This window comes from Culicoides brevitarsis, chromosome 1 (assembly GCF_036172545.1).
Source record: "Culicoides brevitarsis isolate CSIRO-B50_1 chromosome 1, AGI_CSIRO_Cbre_v1, whole genome shotgun sequence".
Taxonomy (NCBI): domain Eukaryota; kingdom Metazoa; phylum Arthropoda; class Insecta; order Diptera; family Ceratopogonidae; genus Culicoides; species Culicoides brevitarsis.
Genome location: NC_087085.1, coordinates 29,806,214 through 29,824,084, shown reverse-complemented (window position 1 = coordinate 29,824,084; position 17,871 = coordinate 29,806,214). Strand labels below are relative to the sequence as shown.

Sequence of the window (17,871 nt, the reverse complement as noted above, 5' to 3'; positions counted from 1 at the left end):
CGTCGGTCCAAATCCAATTGAGCAAAATTGAAATGCATTTTATCAACCACGTGTAACGACCATTCTGTCTCGCTCTCACACTCTTGAAACTTTATCTCTGCAAAAAAAAAAAGATAAATAAATTTAAAAATGTGGAAGTGGAACTCCAACATAAATTAACACAGAGCGGTTTCAATTGCATGGATTGAAGAAGAGAAATGAATGAAAATTTATTGCGTAAAATGTCAGATGATGGCCATTAAATCTCCACTTTCTTTCTTTCGTTGCGTGAATTTATTAATGATGAGCAACAATGTAGGCATAGGGACGCATTTTATTATGATTTGTTGCAAATTAACACTTAATATTAATGTTGTAAAAGGATGTGATTTTATCATACGGGTAAATTATCTAGAAAAATCCAGACTTTGGTTTAATCATGATTTCTTGTTTTTTTTTTGTATTTAATGACGATATCTTGAAGGCACGTTGCAAATTAGAAAATTTAGCTAACAGCTGATAAGAGAAGTCATTGACATTCTTTAAATAAGTATCTAGTCATTTTATGACGATGAATGTACGATAAAATACTGTCAAGGCTTTCTTTTTGGGTGAATATAATGTTTGGATTAAAACTTAAAATTGCAATTGAAACTTGTCCTTGACATTTTTGACAATTAATGAGAGCGCATTTTCATCCTAAATGAAGGATGTCAAGCAAAGGCAGATCCAATTGTCTTTTTTGTTAATTTTCCGGTTTTTTTTAATTTTTAGTTCATTTTGAGCTAAAAAGGGGGGGCAAATGACCCCATGCAACCCTCCCCCTGGATCCGCCCTTGATGTCAAGTAAAGATTTTTGGAAACTCATATGACTCGATTTTTTAAAATTTATGAAAATTTTGATTAAAAGATCACAAAGACTTTCTAAGAAAAATTTCGGGATTTTTGAAATTGACTCCATTAGCTTAGGAACTGGTTTGAAATAAGAAAAATGAATTTATTTTGTTGATGATTCAAAAGTTAAATCCCAAACTGGTAAGTCTAGATCGTAAAGCCATTGAATTATCCATTAGAATAATTGGTTGCCCCAGTGGGCGAAAAAAAGGGTGAAATCAACACCTTAGCCCCTTAGAAGGTAAAGTAACCCCTTAAGAAGTAAATTTGACCGCTTTAGAGGATAATTTGTCCCATTAAGAAGTCAATTTATCTTTTAAGGGGTTAATTTAATCTCTTTAAGAGGTTATTGTGAACTCTTAGGAGGTTAATTTGATACCTTTTAAACGGGTCAAGTTAACCTTTGAAGGGATCAGAATAATCTCTTAAAGAGGACAAATCAACCCCTTAGAAGATAATTTAACCCTTTTTTGCCCCCTGGGTGAGTTCTGATAATCCTTAGAAGAGACAACGGTTAGTCAATCTCGTATTTTATCCCGTATTCGTTAAAAAATTTTCTCAATAATTTAAAGATATTTGCAACATCCGTTTGTGGTTCGAAACCTTTTCAATATTGTTCATTATCTGAACTATCTGAAAGTTAGCTCCTTTTAATGTGCAAAAACAAATCTCTAACTTTGGTTAATTTTTTAGGAAGTTGAATTTTTCAGGTCTGAACTAAAGTACTACTTGTGACGGTTGAATTTTTCCTTTTCATGGACCATTTAATTTACGTCGCATTTTTGTTTTAAGCCACACTGAACTGTTTTAGGTAAACCAGTATGACAATCAGGTAAAAAAATATAAAGTATTGAATCTGAAAAGTATTCTTAAACATTTCTTCAATGTTTTTAGTCCAACGGAAGGCTTTTTAACCGGCTTTTCTATAGATTTTCTCGGCGAAGTTGTTTTGAAAAAATGTTCGTTTATTTAATTGCAGCATCCAAAAAGATTTTATCTATTGGGTCTACTTTATTTGAAACAACGAAGTAGTATTGAGAATTAAGTTCGTTTGGATCCTTCCAAAGAATTCTTCCGTATTGGCTTTTATAGGAGTTTGAAAAGTTCTTCGTTTCTTGATGATCCACAAATATTTTACTTTAGGCAATCCAAGTATTTGTTCGCTCATTATTTTTTCTTTATTCATCATCCGTTTGTATTATGCAATAGAACGACAAGTCATCTAAACAAACAGACAGACACCGCAAAAAATTCTGGCAGTACCGCTATCTGACCTTCTGGAATGCGCGACAAAAAACAACTCGTCTCAGCCAAACAAAAAATTGCAATAAAAAAAAACTACCGTTCATCAGCCAAAAGAGCAATGAACTTAAAATCAAAACAAATTCACAGTCGTAATAAAATATAAGTAAATAAATATTATGCTATGTATACACACCGCATGAATATTTAAATGGCACAACAAAAGAATAATGATTTACGGTTACATTTTACACTGATAACACAATTCTACACTGAAACGTATAAATAGTTCATATTTTATGAATGGAAAGAGTTATGTAACGTTCCGTTGTAATCTTCGTCGTACATATGGAGAATTCTGTATGCAAAAGGAATGCAATCAAAGTCCAGATCTCCAACAATGTCGACACGTTCAATGTCGGACACTGACACAAAATTAAGGGTTTTGTTTTGATTGGAAAAGTTTGTCCCACTAATCAGTATTTAAATTAATATTTTGCCGCGCAAAATGAGATCTTTAATTATTCTATGGTATCCGGTACAGATTCAGCTTGATTGCCAATGATTATCGATAATTTTACTTTCTGAGGTGCTTCTTTCCGCGAAACATCACGTAAGTCCCTTTGATTTGTTATTCTATTTCGTTCTATATCGTAATTATGTTAATCACATCCATCCAACTATTTACTTCCAGCGAGCTGCCAATTAACATAACAAACACCGGATTGCCGATAACTAGAAATCGAGAATTAGGACAAGTCATATCTCGTTTTTTTTTTCACTCTTTCATCGCCAACATAATCGTCATTCTTATCAGGGAGTACCGCCACATAATTACCCAGCTGTGGTGCGTGTCTTTCTTGTGTGATGACATTTAACGTGACCTTGATATTGATTTTTTTTTATTTTAAATTTTTTTTTATTATTATCGCTACCGGCTTCGTCTTCGCGTCTCGCGTCTTCTTCTCTTTTTTTTTTTGAACAGTACGACGAATGAATGTCACGACATTGAGAGTATTGTCTCGTAGTTTATTACTCAGGAAGGGTTTTTCGTGTAAAGCAATTTAGTGAGTTCTTGAGAATTCTTTCACCATGTTTACGCATAAAATTATAAAGAACTTTTTTTTTATAAAAAAAAACAGAAGAAAAAAATAACATTTGTCATAAATAAAAAAAAAGTTCGTTGATTTTTTGTCGTTATTAATTTTTTTTCTTTTTTTTTTTTTGTTTTTGATCAAAGACAGTCAAAACTACATTATTATTTATTATCATTTTTATTAATTTAGCGGGGTCTTTGTAACCGTTTATTTTTTGCGTGTTTCTTTTTTGATTGTCGATTTTTTATTTGTTTTAACGTTATTTAAAAAAAAAATGCTGAGTCAAAAATTTTGTTTGTAAACACTCCAATTCTGCGATTAAAATTCCTGGTTGCATGTGTAAGATATCAGATATCAAAACAAAATATTACCCTTTTTAATTTTTTGTCTGGATGAATTTTCACTCGAGTTTTTAGAACTAATTATCGGAGGTAATTAGGTGAGTAATTTATTAAAAAAAATATTTTTTTCAAATTTTAATAATATTTTTTTTCTTAGATGTTAACTCGTATGAAGTCAGAAACACACTGAAAAATGATAGTGATTTTGGTTTGATATGTAAGAAAATACAAATAAATGGGTGTGTGAGTGAGGGAATTTACATATACAGCTGCTTCTGCTGACTCGCTATACGGTGCTCTTGGTACTTGTTGATGAATGAATGGAGTGGAGTGATAACATTTATAATTTATTAACATATGTGTGTGCTTGCCAAGAGAGATGTTGGTCAGTTGGTAGAGACATTTTGGATGAAGAGAAGTTTGGCAAATGGTTTCGAGAACTTTCAAAAATATTAAAAAATGGTAAGTAGACCTTGATCTATATAGAGAAATAAAATCTTGGCCAATATTTTTTGAGGATTTAAGGATTTTATAAAATATTGGAAAGCTACAAAAAGGTCTAAAACTGGAGAGGATTTCTTTCAAACTATGATGAATTAAGGTAATTTCTTACTTAAATGAAATTTAAAAACAAAATTCCGCTTCTATCGTCTGATGTCGCTAGTTCAGTTGCCATGTCCTTAAATCTGCTCCTCGAGATTCCAAAACTAAAATTACCCTCCAGGTCCAGTGAAACTGTTAATGAGAAAAAGTTGATAATCTTGTTCAGGAGCCGACACATCCACGTCACGGGCTTATGCTGTCCGTAATTCGTTCTCCTAAAACGAACGACGAAGGTTTCGGTGTTGCGTGCCAACTCTCAGTTCAACTTCAGCTTCAGATTCTTCAGATAGTCTTCAGATAGTCATTATTCAATCTGCCCAACAGGATATCATATGCAGTCATCATGCTGGCAACTTTCCTCCTTAGTTGTTGCAGTCCAAGTTCAGAGCATCGGGTTTCATATTCGGGCATCAGCTCCTGATTAACTGTCAAAAAAGATGACTATCAAAGAAGGAACACGTACTTGTAAAAATTATTGATAATAAACGATTCGATTTTCTAAGGATTTCTTCAGAATTTCATCGAAAAATAAGTGTCATGAATTTTTTTGATAGTTTTGTGTTAAATAGGCCTCAAATAGTCTAAAAATCCTATATTCACAATTCTGTAATAAGCTTTTGAGATTTTAGACATTTTCTAGTGCATTTGGGTATTTTCAAGTACCTCTTTGACATACCCGATCTCACTAAAAATGCATAGAAACACTTAAGCTCATTCTAGAATTTTAAATTTAGGTTTTTTGGACTACTTTAGGTCTAACTAACACAAAACCATCAAAAAATCTCATGCCATTTATTTTTCGATGAAATGCTGATATCGGGTGATGTGACCCTTACTAAAATTTTTTAATGAGACTGATGTGACTTCAATGAAGGAAATAATATCAAATACTTGAACTTCTAAAAAATCATCAGCAAGACCCCTTTCACTGGCAATGCCCTCGGAAATGCACGCACAAGTGCCCTCCATCGATACAGAAAGCTGTTACTTAATTGATGCAACCGAAATCTGTCTGCCGAGCTGCATGCACTTGTACTTTGCCGGCACTCCATAATATGTGATGAATATGAATAAGTATGAATGGAATAATTGATAAAACGAGAGTATATTTAGGTCAACTATTATTCTACTACACATCATCGCAACTTGAATGTGTGTATCTGAGACTCGGCACGCATGAAAGGAAAACTACTAGAACGAATCAAGTGATTTAGTTAATAAAACGAAGAAACCCGATGGTTTGTTTTGTAAGTCGAGCGCTTTTTATGCTCATAAGAGACTGAGATTTATCAAAATATTTTTTTTACAAGAATGCGTCTTTGATTAAAAGAAAGCGTTTTGTAACTTTTTTTTTATTAAAAAAATCTTGATTCAGGAAAAAATATTCTATCATCATCTGCACTACTTAACGCCGTATTATTCTTAATAAAATCAAGAATTTCTGAAACTTTTCCATGCACAACTGGCGGCGCTGCGTAATTGCATGGTCCGAGCGTAAACGAGACAATGCCTAAAACTGTCCCGTGATGAATCAATCCAGATCCTGAGTCACCTTGGCAGGAACTTCTTGCGGTACAAATCATCTCAGGTCTTAGATGGATTTTTTTCTGTAGCACATCGCAGTACGAATTGTTCAAGATATGCGCTGAAGTACATAAAAGTGTTGGGGAAACTACTGGTTCTTCATTTTTGCTGCCCCAACCACAAACTTGAGCCATAATTCCTATTGGAACATCTTCATGTCTCGGCAATTTCGCTGCCTGAACTTTCCGATTGAAGCTCAAAGGAGTTCCGAGTTTGACCAAAGCAAAATCAAACAACGTCGTGTTTCTGTAAGAGTCATAATCGTATTTCGGATGAAGAATTATCTCAGCAGGAACTCGTCGTTGAACATTTTTATCTGTTAAGGGATTTGCGCTTCCAGCTACTATTTGAATTCCTTCAGAGCTATTGACACAATGCGCTGCTGTCAAAACAGTTTTCGCATCTAAAATGACGCCGCCACAAATTTTCACGACACTCTCGGGAAACGGTTTGATTTTGATGAAAACTGTGAAGGGGACTTGTTGAATTTCTGTCTCGTCGCCATTGTAAATCGCTCTGATACAATTAATTAACGACGTGGAAAATGTAGTTAGAACGAAAATGATTGTAATAAAGGTCATTTCACTGATTTTCTTCTTACGTTTCGTCAAATTGTGTGAGGAATATTACGTGTTATTAACTTCAAGTTCTAACATTGACTGAGCAATTAAACATCAGCTGAGAGCTTGTTTTAAGCAGCTCATAGACAGTACAAAAATGTGCATGGAAGCAACGAATATTGGTCATTCGTACGGAAAACCCGTTTCTCTGGATGAATTTTATCATTAAGATGCTTGTAAAAGTCAGTGATGGGTTTGTTCTAAGTCTTAAAAGGCTTTAAATTTTTGAGCATTTTTGAACAAATTTTCCAAATAAATTAAAAAATTGAATATCTACTTCAATTAATCCAAACCAAGTTATAAATGTCAGAGTTTGAAGTCCACCCAGTGGGACAAAATTACCTTTTTTAAGGCCTTGGGGTTTTGAAAATAAAGCCCTTAAACTTTAACATGTAGAAATTCCGAATTTTAAAAAATTTAAAGAAAAAATTAAAAAAAAAAATAAAAATTTCGAAATTTCTCCATGTAAAATTTTAGGGTCTTATTTTCAAGACCCCAGAGCCTGAAAAAAATGTAATTTCGTCCCACTGGGCAAATTTCAGTTAAAATTCAATAAGGCCGCTCCAAATGAAACTCAATAGTTTTATCCAAAATTTTTGAAATAAAAATGGGGGAAGGGGCAAAAAAAATAAAAAAAATTGAAATACTTTTTTTCATACAAAATGCCAAATTTAAAAAAATGTTGATCGTTAATCAATATTTTTGTGGTTTTGAGTTTTTTACATTGATATTTGTGTATTAAAAATTGATCTAAAAAAAATTTTATTAAAATTTAAAAAAATGAATATCATAAAAATAACTGTCAAAATTTTTTTTGATAAAAAAATTCCATAATTTTCATGAAAATTATTTTTTAAAGAAAATTTAATGTCGAAATACGATTTTCAATACAAAAATTACTAAAAATTGAAAAATTTTCTTGAAAAAATTATGAAAATACACCAAAAATTGGTAATTTTTAATGAAATTTTTAATTTTTTTTTATTTTGCCCCATTGGATTTTCGAATTCAAAATGGGGCATCGGACAAAACTATTGAGTTTCATTTGGAGCGGCTTAAATTAAAATAAAATAGTAAAAAAATTAATTTTAAAATTTAATATAATCCCAAATTTTATCCAAAATTACAGCTTTTTGGTTTATTTTTATTAATTTTTCAAGAAACTTTCAAAAAATTAATTATTATCTCGATACTGCCTAGTTTGTGGTTTCAAAATAAATAAAAAGTTTATTCAAATTTGAATTTTTATTGAATAAATTCAAACCAAGCTAAAGATTTAACGAAATTAAAATATTTTAAGAGCCTTTAGCCTCAAAAATGTGATTCCGCCACTGATCTAAGTAACATTTTGTAACTTGATGACGTCAATGTGTCTATTTTTGGGCAATAAACTCATTAGATAGCTGATATTTTTAGAAAAATGTAGGCGTAAGAAATACAGGACATTAATAACATTCACGAACTGAAGAAAAGAAATGAAAAATAAGGGATTAGTCCATTGTTGAGAAATATGATAAGTAAGCCAAAGTAAGTAGATAAAAGTTCAAAGAACAAACAGGTGACAAACACAATGTAAATGTATCCTCTCTATTTATATGATAATTTTCTTTTTGAATATTGATAACTGAAGATTAGGTTTTCTCAAGTTTTTTCAAAGAATGGCTACCTTAATGTTATTTTTCTTGCATATTTAAGAAGAAATAAGAAAATCTCGAACACATCAATGAGATTAAGATGGACAAGTAAAATTTTCCATAAACAAGGTGAAAAATTTTCCTATATAAAGTGTCAACCAAGGGAGTTTCTCATCAGTTATCACTGAAACTCGACGAAGTTTGTTCTACTGACACCAAAGACTGTGAAAATAAATTAAAATTTAAAAATGGGTTTATCACAAGGACTGAGGTAGGTGCAATATTGGTCCAATATTGATACGAAATATCAAGAAAAATTTAAAAGTGTCGTTTTTTGTCTCATTGGTGCAATAAAAAGCAAAAATATATCAAATATTTTCACGTATTTCCAGAATGAAATTTGATAAAAGTGAAATACAAAATATGAAGGTTTATTCAAAATCTCGAAGGATTTGGAACCTAAAATGAAAAACTTCTACAACGAAAATTTTTGTGTGTCAAAAATATAATAAAAGGAATTTTTACATTTATTTTTTTTTATTAATTTCTCAAAATATTTTTTAAAAAATGTTAAAAATTTCAAAAAGAAAAAAAAAATTTAAAAAAATATATAATAAAAAAATAAAAGTTAAATTTTGAGTAAAAACGCACTTGAAACTTGAAAATTTTTTTAAATCCAAATAATTTTTATGCAAATAGAATTTAATAAAAAATTATAAAAATTTTCTCACAAAATGTCCAAGAAATCTTTTAAATATCTATTTTAAAAAATTTATTTTAATTTTCTGAAGGTTTTGTTGAATAATTTCATTTAAAAATGTATATTTCTCGTGAAACACAGAAACATTCTTAATTTTCAGCAAAATTGATTGCGATTTGAATATTCGGTATTTTAATAATAAATTGCCTGTATAGACTTTTTATCATGTTTTAGGGTAAAATTCATCTTTTTTTTAATTTTTTCGAATCAATTTAATTAAAAAAAAAATAATTAATTTATAATAAAATTAATTTATAGTTAATTAAATTTATTTAATTTTAATTAAAAAATTGGGGAAAAAATCATGAAAATTTAAATAAATTTTCGAGAAAAATTTTAAATATTTATTTTAGAAATTTTTTTCAAATTTGATGTGATGAAAATTAGTTGCAAAATATAGTTAAATATAATTTTTTTAAATTAATTTAAGTGCACATGTGGTTTAAAATTTTAAAACTTTTTGAACATACCTTTAAAAATCTTCCATTTCAGCTTAATTTTCGCCATTCTCCTCGTATTTGCCATCATCAGTCCCTTCATTAACGGCCAAGTAACGTTCAGCAGAGACTGGAATGCCGGCAAACGTTCCATAGATGGAGTCACGAACGAATGCTCGACCCTCTACCGTTCAGTAGTATCAATGTGTAACGCTATTTTCGTGCGTTTTCTCCTTTTTTAGCGTTTTTTGCCTTTTTCAATAAAATAATTTCATTTTTAGAAAAACATCCAATCCAACCGCTTACATGGAGCCAACGAAGACATGGAGTCACCAACTGTCTTCGGATCCCGCATCTAAGCAAACAATTTCTTCTCTGCTGCATAAAAAAAATCGTTGACAAAAGCAACAACTGGACTGGAATCTCAACAAATTCAATTAATGTTTTAAAAAAATCTTCTTCTTTAATTATGAAGCTTCATAAATGTAAAGAAATCTTCTAATAAATGTTCTTCTAAATATTTATGTTCCACTATAAAAAAAAATCGATAATTTACATTTTTTTTTATTTTTGTGAGATTTTGAAACAATTGAAGTATTATCACCTCTTTTGTCTGAAAATTCGTTCTGAAAAGAACTTCACAATACCTTCGTTAATAGGCAATTATTATACTTTTGATAAAAATTTCTCACATTGCTGCCACTTTACCAAAATTCGTGCCGAAGCATCTTTTTAATTTTTTTTTCTTTAAATAAATCTCCGGATATTAAACTGACCAACAATCAAAATTAATAATATTTTTTTATTGAGAGGAACTGTTTAAAAAAATATTTCTCAACAAAAATTTCACAAAACAAAAATAAACATCTATTAAAATCGTTTATGAGAGCGATGAAATCTTTTGTATTTGTCACGCATCAGAATAAATTATGAACTTAGCTTCTCTCGTCATGTAATAATTTAACAATAATAATAATAATCATTTTTTGAATGACGTTTTATTTAATAATGTCATTCATGCCCGAAAAATATCATAAAGCAAAAGAGATTTAATACTGTCATGGAGATACCGGAATTTCATTTCATTCATTCATTCATAAAAAAAAAATTATGTGAGCTTCAAATGCACAAGTCATCATCTGTTCGACTGTGTGGTGGCACTTTTTTATTTAAGGAATTCTTTGATGCTCTTAAATAAACAGATTTGGATTCATTTCATTCATAAAATTAAATAAAATTTTTTTTTTGAAAGTTTTCGTTTAAGGAACGACGAACGAAGGTAAGGCATTTCGATTAAAAACTTTTAATTTTATTTTTCAATTAATTTTCTATCCGAAATTTGCACTGGGATGAAATTTAATTTTATGTTTACTGGGGTTATTATTTTGAAAAAAATCTTATGTTAAAAATAAAGCAAAAAAATGTTTTAAAGAGAGAAAATTTGAAAATGATAAGGAAAAAAAATTAAGGATAAATATTTACAAAATGTGCATTGGGATGAAAATTTTTAAAACATTATTCATAGTCATAGTTTTTCTTAAAATAAAATTTAAAAACTTGTTAAGAGAAAATTTGAAAAAAAATATGTTAGTCGTAGGTTTAAAGCATTCGAAAAAAATGTTTATTGGGTTAAAATTTAAAAAAATTTAAGCAACTTGAAAAATAATGAAAAAAAAATATTTAATGAAAAGAAAATAAAATGCTTACTGGGACAAAAATAAAAAAAAATGTTTCTTGGGTCAAAATTTAAAAAAATCATTACGAGTCAATTTTAATTATTTTTATATGGAGGTAAAATTCATGCAAAAGCAACTTGAAAAATTAAAAATGTTTTTTTTAAACTAAATAAAATGCTTACTGGGGCGAAAGTAAAAAATTTCTTTTTTTTTTTAATTAAAAATTAAAAAAAAAAACTATCTCATTCAAGGGCGGATCCAGGGAGCTCTGAAGGGGGGGCAAAAAAATTAAAAATTGTCTTTTTTGTCATTTTTGTAACTTTTAGTACATTTCGAGCTGAAAGAGGGGGGGCAAATCAATAAAAAATTGTCTTTTTTGTCAATTTTCAGGTCTTTTTTGACAATTTTCGGGTCTTTTTTGTCAATTTTTGGGTATTTTTTGTGATTTTTAGTATATTTTGAGCTGAAAGGGGTGGGAGCAACTGCTCCCCATGCCCCCTGGATCCGCCTTTGATTTCATTGAGTAAAAATTAAGGAAAAATGGAAGAAAAATTTTAACTGGTCTGAAAATAAAAAAAAAATAATAAAATTTTAAATGGCAAACTCACCCCAGTGAACATTTTAAAAATTTTCCTTCGTTGATTTACAAATTTACCGCATTTCGTACAAAAAACGGTAATACCCTGCCATTTTGCCTTTTTTTCTACGAAATGCGGTAAATTTGTAAATCAATTTGATGATGATGACGATGATGAGGTCTGTAATAAATAAAAATTGTGTAAGAAAGAAGTCCCCATTACTCAGCAAAAACATGAGATTTAATTGAATTGTCCCAAAAATTGACCATTTAATATTTTTTTCAGGTTTAAGGCCACCCTTGATCCGTGAATCTCACCATTTGTCACGAAATTGCATCGAAAATCCCACGCTTTGAAGAAATGTCTCCCGAAACTCATTAAAAAGTCAAAATATTCACATTAACCAACAATTTATTGACACAAAAAGGGGTTCTTTAATGATCCTTTTGGCAATAGTATCATATTTAAAAATTACACGCTTTTTAATGATCATCTGATTTATCCGTTAAGAGGGATTACAACATTGATAACAACACGAAATAATTTTAAATATTTTGGTAAAAACATCTAAACACCGAGCAAATCGTTACAAAACACAAACACGTGTCGAGTCACGTGCAACGCGTTTTGATATACCAACTTGCACTCTATCGCGCTCATTGTTTGTGTCAAAACACTGTTGGTGCCTCTCTTAAATGCGGTGTTATACAATTGGTAAGTTTTAATCATATTTTATTTAAATTTAGTTACTTTTACAAATTATGTATTATTTTGTCGAAATTCAGTCGTCCCTCTGGGGAATCAAAATTTTGAGAATTGATTTAGTTTTGTGTGTAAACAATTGGATTATTTGTTGTTGATTTAGAGACAAAAGTAAAGTTAATGCGAATTAAATTTTCTTTGATGAAATTCTGACGCTCGAGGAGCTTTATAAATAAATAGTAATATTGTCGTTGATATTTTGATACTTTTTAATCCGGATCCGTTGAACGAAATAATATTATTATTATTTATACAGAAAATAGAAAAACGAAAAATGATTTTTATTATAGAGCGGATTCAATGATTTCACCCCAATAATTTGATTTTATTTCTCTTGAATTACTTCCAACTGATTAGATTTTTGATTGTTTGATTTTTTTTATCCGTGGTCCTAGAAAATTTATGTTTTTCTAACAAAATCATTTCGTTACATTAAAGAAATGAAAAAAAAATTGAAACTTTTTGTTAGAAGGAGATGAGAGCGCTTTTTGCAAAAATTCATGTTTTTATGTTATTTGAAAGTTAATTTTTATGAGAAATTAGAAATTATGGAAAGAATTAATTCCAAAAAACTTTTTTGGTCTAAGACTCATTTTTCATTCAGTTTTGGTGAACAAACTTTTGGCTTTAAGCCCCAGTGGGGCAAAATAACTTTTTTTTAAGGCCCTGGGGTCTTGAAAATAAGGCCCTCAAACTTTTACATGGAGAAATTCCGAAATTTTTATTTTTTTAAAAAAAAAAAAAAAAATTTTTTTTAAAAAAAAAAAAAAAAAAAAAATTTCGGAATTTCTCCATGTAAAAGTTTAAGGGTCTTATTTTCAAGACCCCAGGGCCTTAAAAAAAGCTTATTTCGTCCCACTGGGCCCAGTGGGAAATTTGGGCCTTTTTTAGAACCTCAGGGGCTACAATAAAAGATTTTTAAATTTTTCTTAACAGTTTTTCAACTTTTTGTAGGTTTTTCGAGAAATTTATTTTACAAAAATGAAAATTTGAGTAAATTGAATTTAATTAATGGCTCAATAGTTCGATTTTAACTCGCTAATTATTGAGAAAATTCTATTTTTGAGCCCGAATTTTTGACTGCAAATCATAAAATTTACTCAATTTTTCTTTTTTCTAAAATAAATTTCTCGAAAAACCTACAAAAAGCTAAAAAACTGTTAAGAAAACTTTAAAAGGATTTTATTTTAGCCCCTGAGGGTCTAAAAAAAGGCCCAAATTTCCCACTGGGAAACTATTTTTGAAATTTTGATGACAATTTCTCTCCATGCAAATCTTAAACTGAAGGTCTACTAAAGTCTCGATCCTGCCTTGTCTGAAAATTTCAATAAAAGACACAGGTAAATTCGCTCATAAAAATCCAAAAAGAAATAAAACGCAAGGTTATGTACATCTGAAATTTTTATGACTTTACAACATGTTAAACATTCCACAATATTGACACAAAACTCGATCATGATGCGATATTAAACGAGATTCCTGTCAAACTCAGTCCTGACATTTTTTTAAAAATAATTTTATTGCATTATTATTTTTATTTTTCCTGTTTCTATTGAAAATTTGAGTCATAAGTGAAGCTAATAAAGGTAGTTCGACATTCAAGTTGAATCCTAGAAAGAACTTCAATTCGTCATAAAATAATTCGATTTTTTTATTGAATTCGTCGTGATTTTTTTATGACATTTTTATTTGAATTTGTATGAAAATTTCCTCCATACTTAATGCAGTTCAGATATTTGATCGTAAAACGTCATGTGAGTTCGACATGGAGGTATGCGGAGAAAAAAGGGTAGAAAAACAACACAAAATGTTGTACACACATAAAACTGGTTATTATTTATTTTCAAAGGTCACATATTTAAGAGAAATAAAACTTTTGATGAAAAATATAAAAAAAAACGAGTTCGAGATAAGCGAAAAGATCCTCGAAGAGACAGCAAAGAAATGACAGGTGAGTGCGCGACAACAAACCAATAAGGCAGCCATAAAAAGACACAACAATAAAACTCTTCTTTTTTTTCATTTCATATTTATTGCTCAATTCAATGATTCATCTCAGAAATGCGTAAAAATTTCTTGGGATCATAAATCTTTTTGGCAAAGCCTCTTTTCTTGGCTGCCACTGCCATAAATTAATGCAGTAGAACTTTTCGTTACAAACTAAGCCACATAAATAAACAAACAAACACATATCAAGTGTCAACTAATATTTTACTCTAAATTCAATTAAATTCCTTTCAAGTGGTAACACTCAATTTTCTCTGTGGTTTTATTTTTCTCTACATGTCACATGTGAAACTGAGATGCAAGCAATTTATTTACAAACAAACATTTTTTTTGTACATTTTATGTAAAAATTTATCGTTCAAAGCCAAGATTTTGCTAAAGTGACAATGCCTTTCATGTTGAAGTTGTTACACTTTTGCATATATATACGAAAAAGCTTGAGGACGATTTTATTCTTATTATGAAATTTATCAGTGCATATAAATGTTATAAAATAATAAAATGTTATTTTAAAAGTAAATTCCATTTTTAGTATTGTCTCATACATAAAAAGTATTGAAAATTAAATTAGTAAAACCACTTTCAAGATTTATAGAGGCATAAAGTCAATTTAGTAAAATAAAACTGAAATGAAAAGAAGTGTTTTAGTTTTTTGGGCGAATTAGGGGTCGACAATTTTTTCATTTATTTTATGACTTATGATTTTTAATCTTAAATATACAAAAACGAGACAAATTTAATGAAACTAAAAAAAAAAACATTTTAGAAGCCGTCATAAAAATTGACGCTAATCGAGATGCATTTGATATGTGATAGTTGCTATGGTATACTATGGGATAGTTGAGACACGATTGGGATGTGACCGAAAAACTAGTGTACAAACAATGTTGGAAGAAACGCGACTGCTGTCTGTCAAGCAACGAATCAACTTTAACGTTCTGCTGATGATTTACAAGGTACAGCATGGTCTATTGCCAAAGTATTTGTCAAGATTTTTTACTAACGTTGGCGAACGTCAACCCTATATGTTGAGAAACTCCCATAAATTAAGACCTCCAGCGTGCACTTCATCAATCGTCCATAACTCCGTCATTTACAAAGGTGTTTTGTTATACAATGTAATGTCTGACGAAATTGCGATTGATCACCAAAATGTGAATAACTTTAAGAACGCACTAAAAGACTATGTGAAATCTAAGTTTTGACCAAAAAAAAAAGAAAGCTCAGTGAAAAATGAACAAAAAAAACGATGAAAGTGAAATAATAAGAAGAAAATCAATCAAAAATAGTGAAAAGAAGAAACGAAATCAAATGTGAAACTGCCCTACATGAAATATCATCGAAAGATGGAATTCCAAACAACAAAAATTAATTTCATAGATGCTTATAAAAATAAGTATAAATACGAACTAAATTGTATGTCCTATAGCACAAAGGTGACTTCTTACTTTTTAAGAAAACTTCGTACTTAAGTTGAATTATTACTGAGTTCCGCTCTTAGAGTGATACTTCTCTATATGATAATCATAGTTCTTGTTTGCTTAAACATTTTTAAATTGATTTTACAAATATTCCATTCCTTCAGCAGAAATTTCATTAATCCTGTGTTTCCATATCTCAATACTTTTTCTTGTTCTTCAGCTTTGATCAATTTGTCTGTACCCATTTGCTCAATTTGTGTTCCATCTTCATGCGGGAAAATAAAATTGCTCTACTTATTTTTGGTCGGATCTTTTTTATTCTAGTTTGATGTCATTAAGGTAATAAGCATCTTGCTGATCCTGTTGAAAGACAATTGTTCGATTATTAAAATAGATTTTGATCTTTTTATAATTTTACCTTATATTATTATTTAACTTTTTTTAGTAAAGACAAAATAAAACATAATTTTGAGAAATTTTCAAAATATTTACTAAAATAATAGAATTTCTCAAAAAAATAAATAGGATTCTTCACAAATTCTTTCTTTGTAAACATTTTTAATTATTTTTTTGACTTTTCAAAAAAAAATTAAAGAATACTCATTTCCGCCACCCCTAATCCAAATTTCATGCCAATCCAAACATAAACATCCAAAAAAACTCTGAGAGAGAATTATCTCTGGTAATAATGATAATCAAGAAACTTTTTCTCCGTTTGCATAAAACGTATACTTAATTTTTCATTAGTCTAATATGTGTGAAATAAAAGTTTTCATATATTATTAAGATTTATGCCATTTTTAACTTTAAAAACAAAAGTTAAGTACATACCACACACACATTATCCAGAAAATAGTTTCTCCATTACTATTGTCACTAAAATACTCTTTAACACACACACACGCAAACACAAAAGCAATCAAGAAAAGTGTTTTTATTTAAATAATTTACTCATTGAACCATCACAAATTTAATCGACAATTTCTGATGGCAATAAATACTGTGATTATAGTTCATTTTATTAAATTATTTAAACTTTTATAACATTTTTTTTCTGTCCCGTCACACTTTTTTATGTTTTTATTCATAAAAATCTGCAACATCGATTTACAAAAAAAAAGGAAATCGGTGGGGTTGTGTTTGTTTAAGTGATTTTTATTTTATTTTATATCCTTTTTCTATCGCATCGCTCTGTCCCGCATCATATACCTTCTACCGATACCCGGAATAGTGTGAAATTTATTCAAATTTTATTACTTTGCAATATGGACTAATTTGAATAATTTTTGCCAAAAACGCACATTTTATTACTAAACACTTTTAATATTTTTATATATTTTTTTCCACACACACACAGCATCGAGTCTAGTTCCATAAAATCGAATAAAAATAATATTATTAGAGATAGATCGGGAGAACGCGAGGTGAAATGAACATTCGTGCCATATAATCGTAAAAAATTGTATAAAATAAATGTTTATTGGCGTAAAATTAAATTAATGAATTTTTGAATCGAATCGAGGAATTTATTGCGATATTGATTAAAAAGAATGTTACTTTGTTCGTTTGGAAACATTTATAAATTGCATCAACATTTGTCATGACGACGACATTTTTAACCGATTTTCTTAGAATCCATGCAATTTTCTTCTGGGAATTTTCTACTTGCAAGCGCGCGCCCTTTTTCAAAATCGTAAATCACTCAATTTGATTGTACGACGTGTACATAAATCAGGCAATTTGTTTTCTTTTTTTTCCATTTCATCCATGGAAACTATCTCTCTTCATACATTTATCGCTGTGCTTCACTTTGATTTTTATTTATTATTTGGTGGTTTTGAATCAAATCCGAATAAAAAGAAGCATCTCACATGTGTTTGTGTGTGTGTGTGGAAAAACATTTCAATCTGTCTTCATAGATCTTTTTATGTAAATTTTTTTCTATCCTTTTTTCTGCTGCTGGTTGGCGCTCCAACAAATTGAATGACGACCGTGTGTGTCAATTTTTTCATTGTGGTTCATTTTTGTCTTTATCTAAAGACTCGAAAGACGTCCCTTGGTCCCACATCAATTTTTATTGATATTAAAAATAAATATATGCAACAAAATTTGTATTTAAACAAAAGGGGTTGGATGGAATTTTGAGCGGTCAGTCAAAGGGAATTGAATGACAATATTTACAAATGATTACACACTCAAAATGGTCTCAAAAATAAATGTCAGAAAAACAACAAGC

General features: G+C 29.5%; 2 protein-coding genes across 2 annotated transcripts; one reads left to right on the top strand and one right to left on the bottom strand.

The window, feature by feature from the left end:
* Window positions 1–4,438: 4,438 nt before the first annotated feature.
* On the bottom strand, window positions 4,439–6,321 carry LOC134837603 (trypsin 3A1-like). Its single transcript, XM_063852985.1, has 2 exons — window positions 5,562–6,321; window positions 4,439–4,581 (listed from the first exon to the last, which is right to left on the bottom strand). Exons 1-2 carry the CDS (start codon window positions 6,319–6,321, stop codon window positions 4,439–4,441), a joined length of 903 nt encoding a protein of 300 aa, XP_063709055.1.
* Window positions 6,322–8,178: 1,857 nt separating this feature from the next.
* On the top strand, window positions 8,179–9,716 carry LOC134827319 (adipokinetic hormone/corazonin-related peptide-like). The gene is made up of 3 exons (XM_063839917.1): window positions 8,179–8,265; window positions 9,247–9,412; window positions 9,473–9,716. Exons 1-3 carry the CDS (start codon window positions 8,243–8,245, stop codon window positions 9,548–9,550), a joined length of 267 nt encoding a protein of 88 aa, XP_063695987.1. The 5' UTR covers window positions 8,179–8,242; the 3' UTR covers window positions 9,551–9,716.
* Window positions 9,717–17,871: the final 8,155 nt, after the last annotated feature.

Bases quoted from the DNA above. Each gene is read 5' to 3' on its own strand.
- LOC134837603 (XM_063852985.1), bottom strand. From the start codon at position 6,321: ATGACCTTTATTACAATCATTTTCGTTCTAACTACATTTTCCACGTCG. The intron at 4,582-5,561 runs GTAGTGCAGATG...CTTTTTTGACAG, and splicing joins TAAGAATAATACGGCGTTAA to TTAATCAGGAGCTGATGCCC.
- LOC134827319 (XM_063839917.1), top strand. From the start codon at position 8,243: ATGGGTTTATCACAAGGACTGAG. The intron at 8,266-9,246 runs GTAGGTGCAATA...CTTCCATTTCAG, and splicing joins GGTTTATCACAAGGACTGAG to CTTAATTTTCGCCATTCTCC. The intron at 9,413-9,472 runs GTGCGTTTTCTC...TTTCATTTTTAG, and splicing joins CAATGTGTAACGCTATTTTC to AAAAACATCCAATCCAACCG.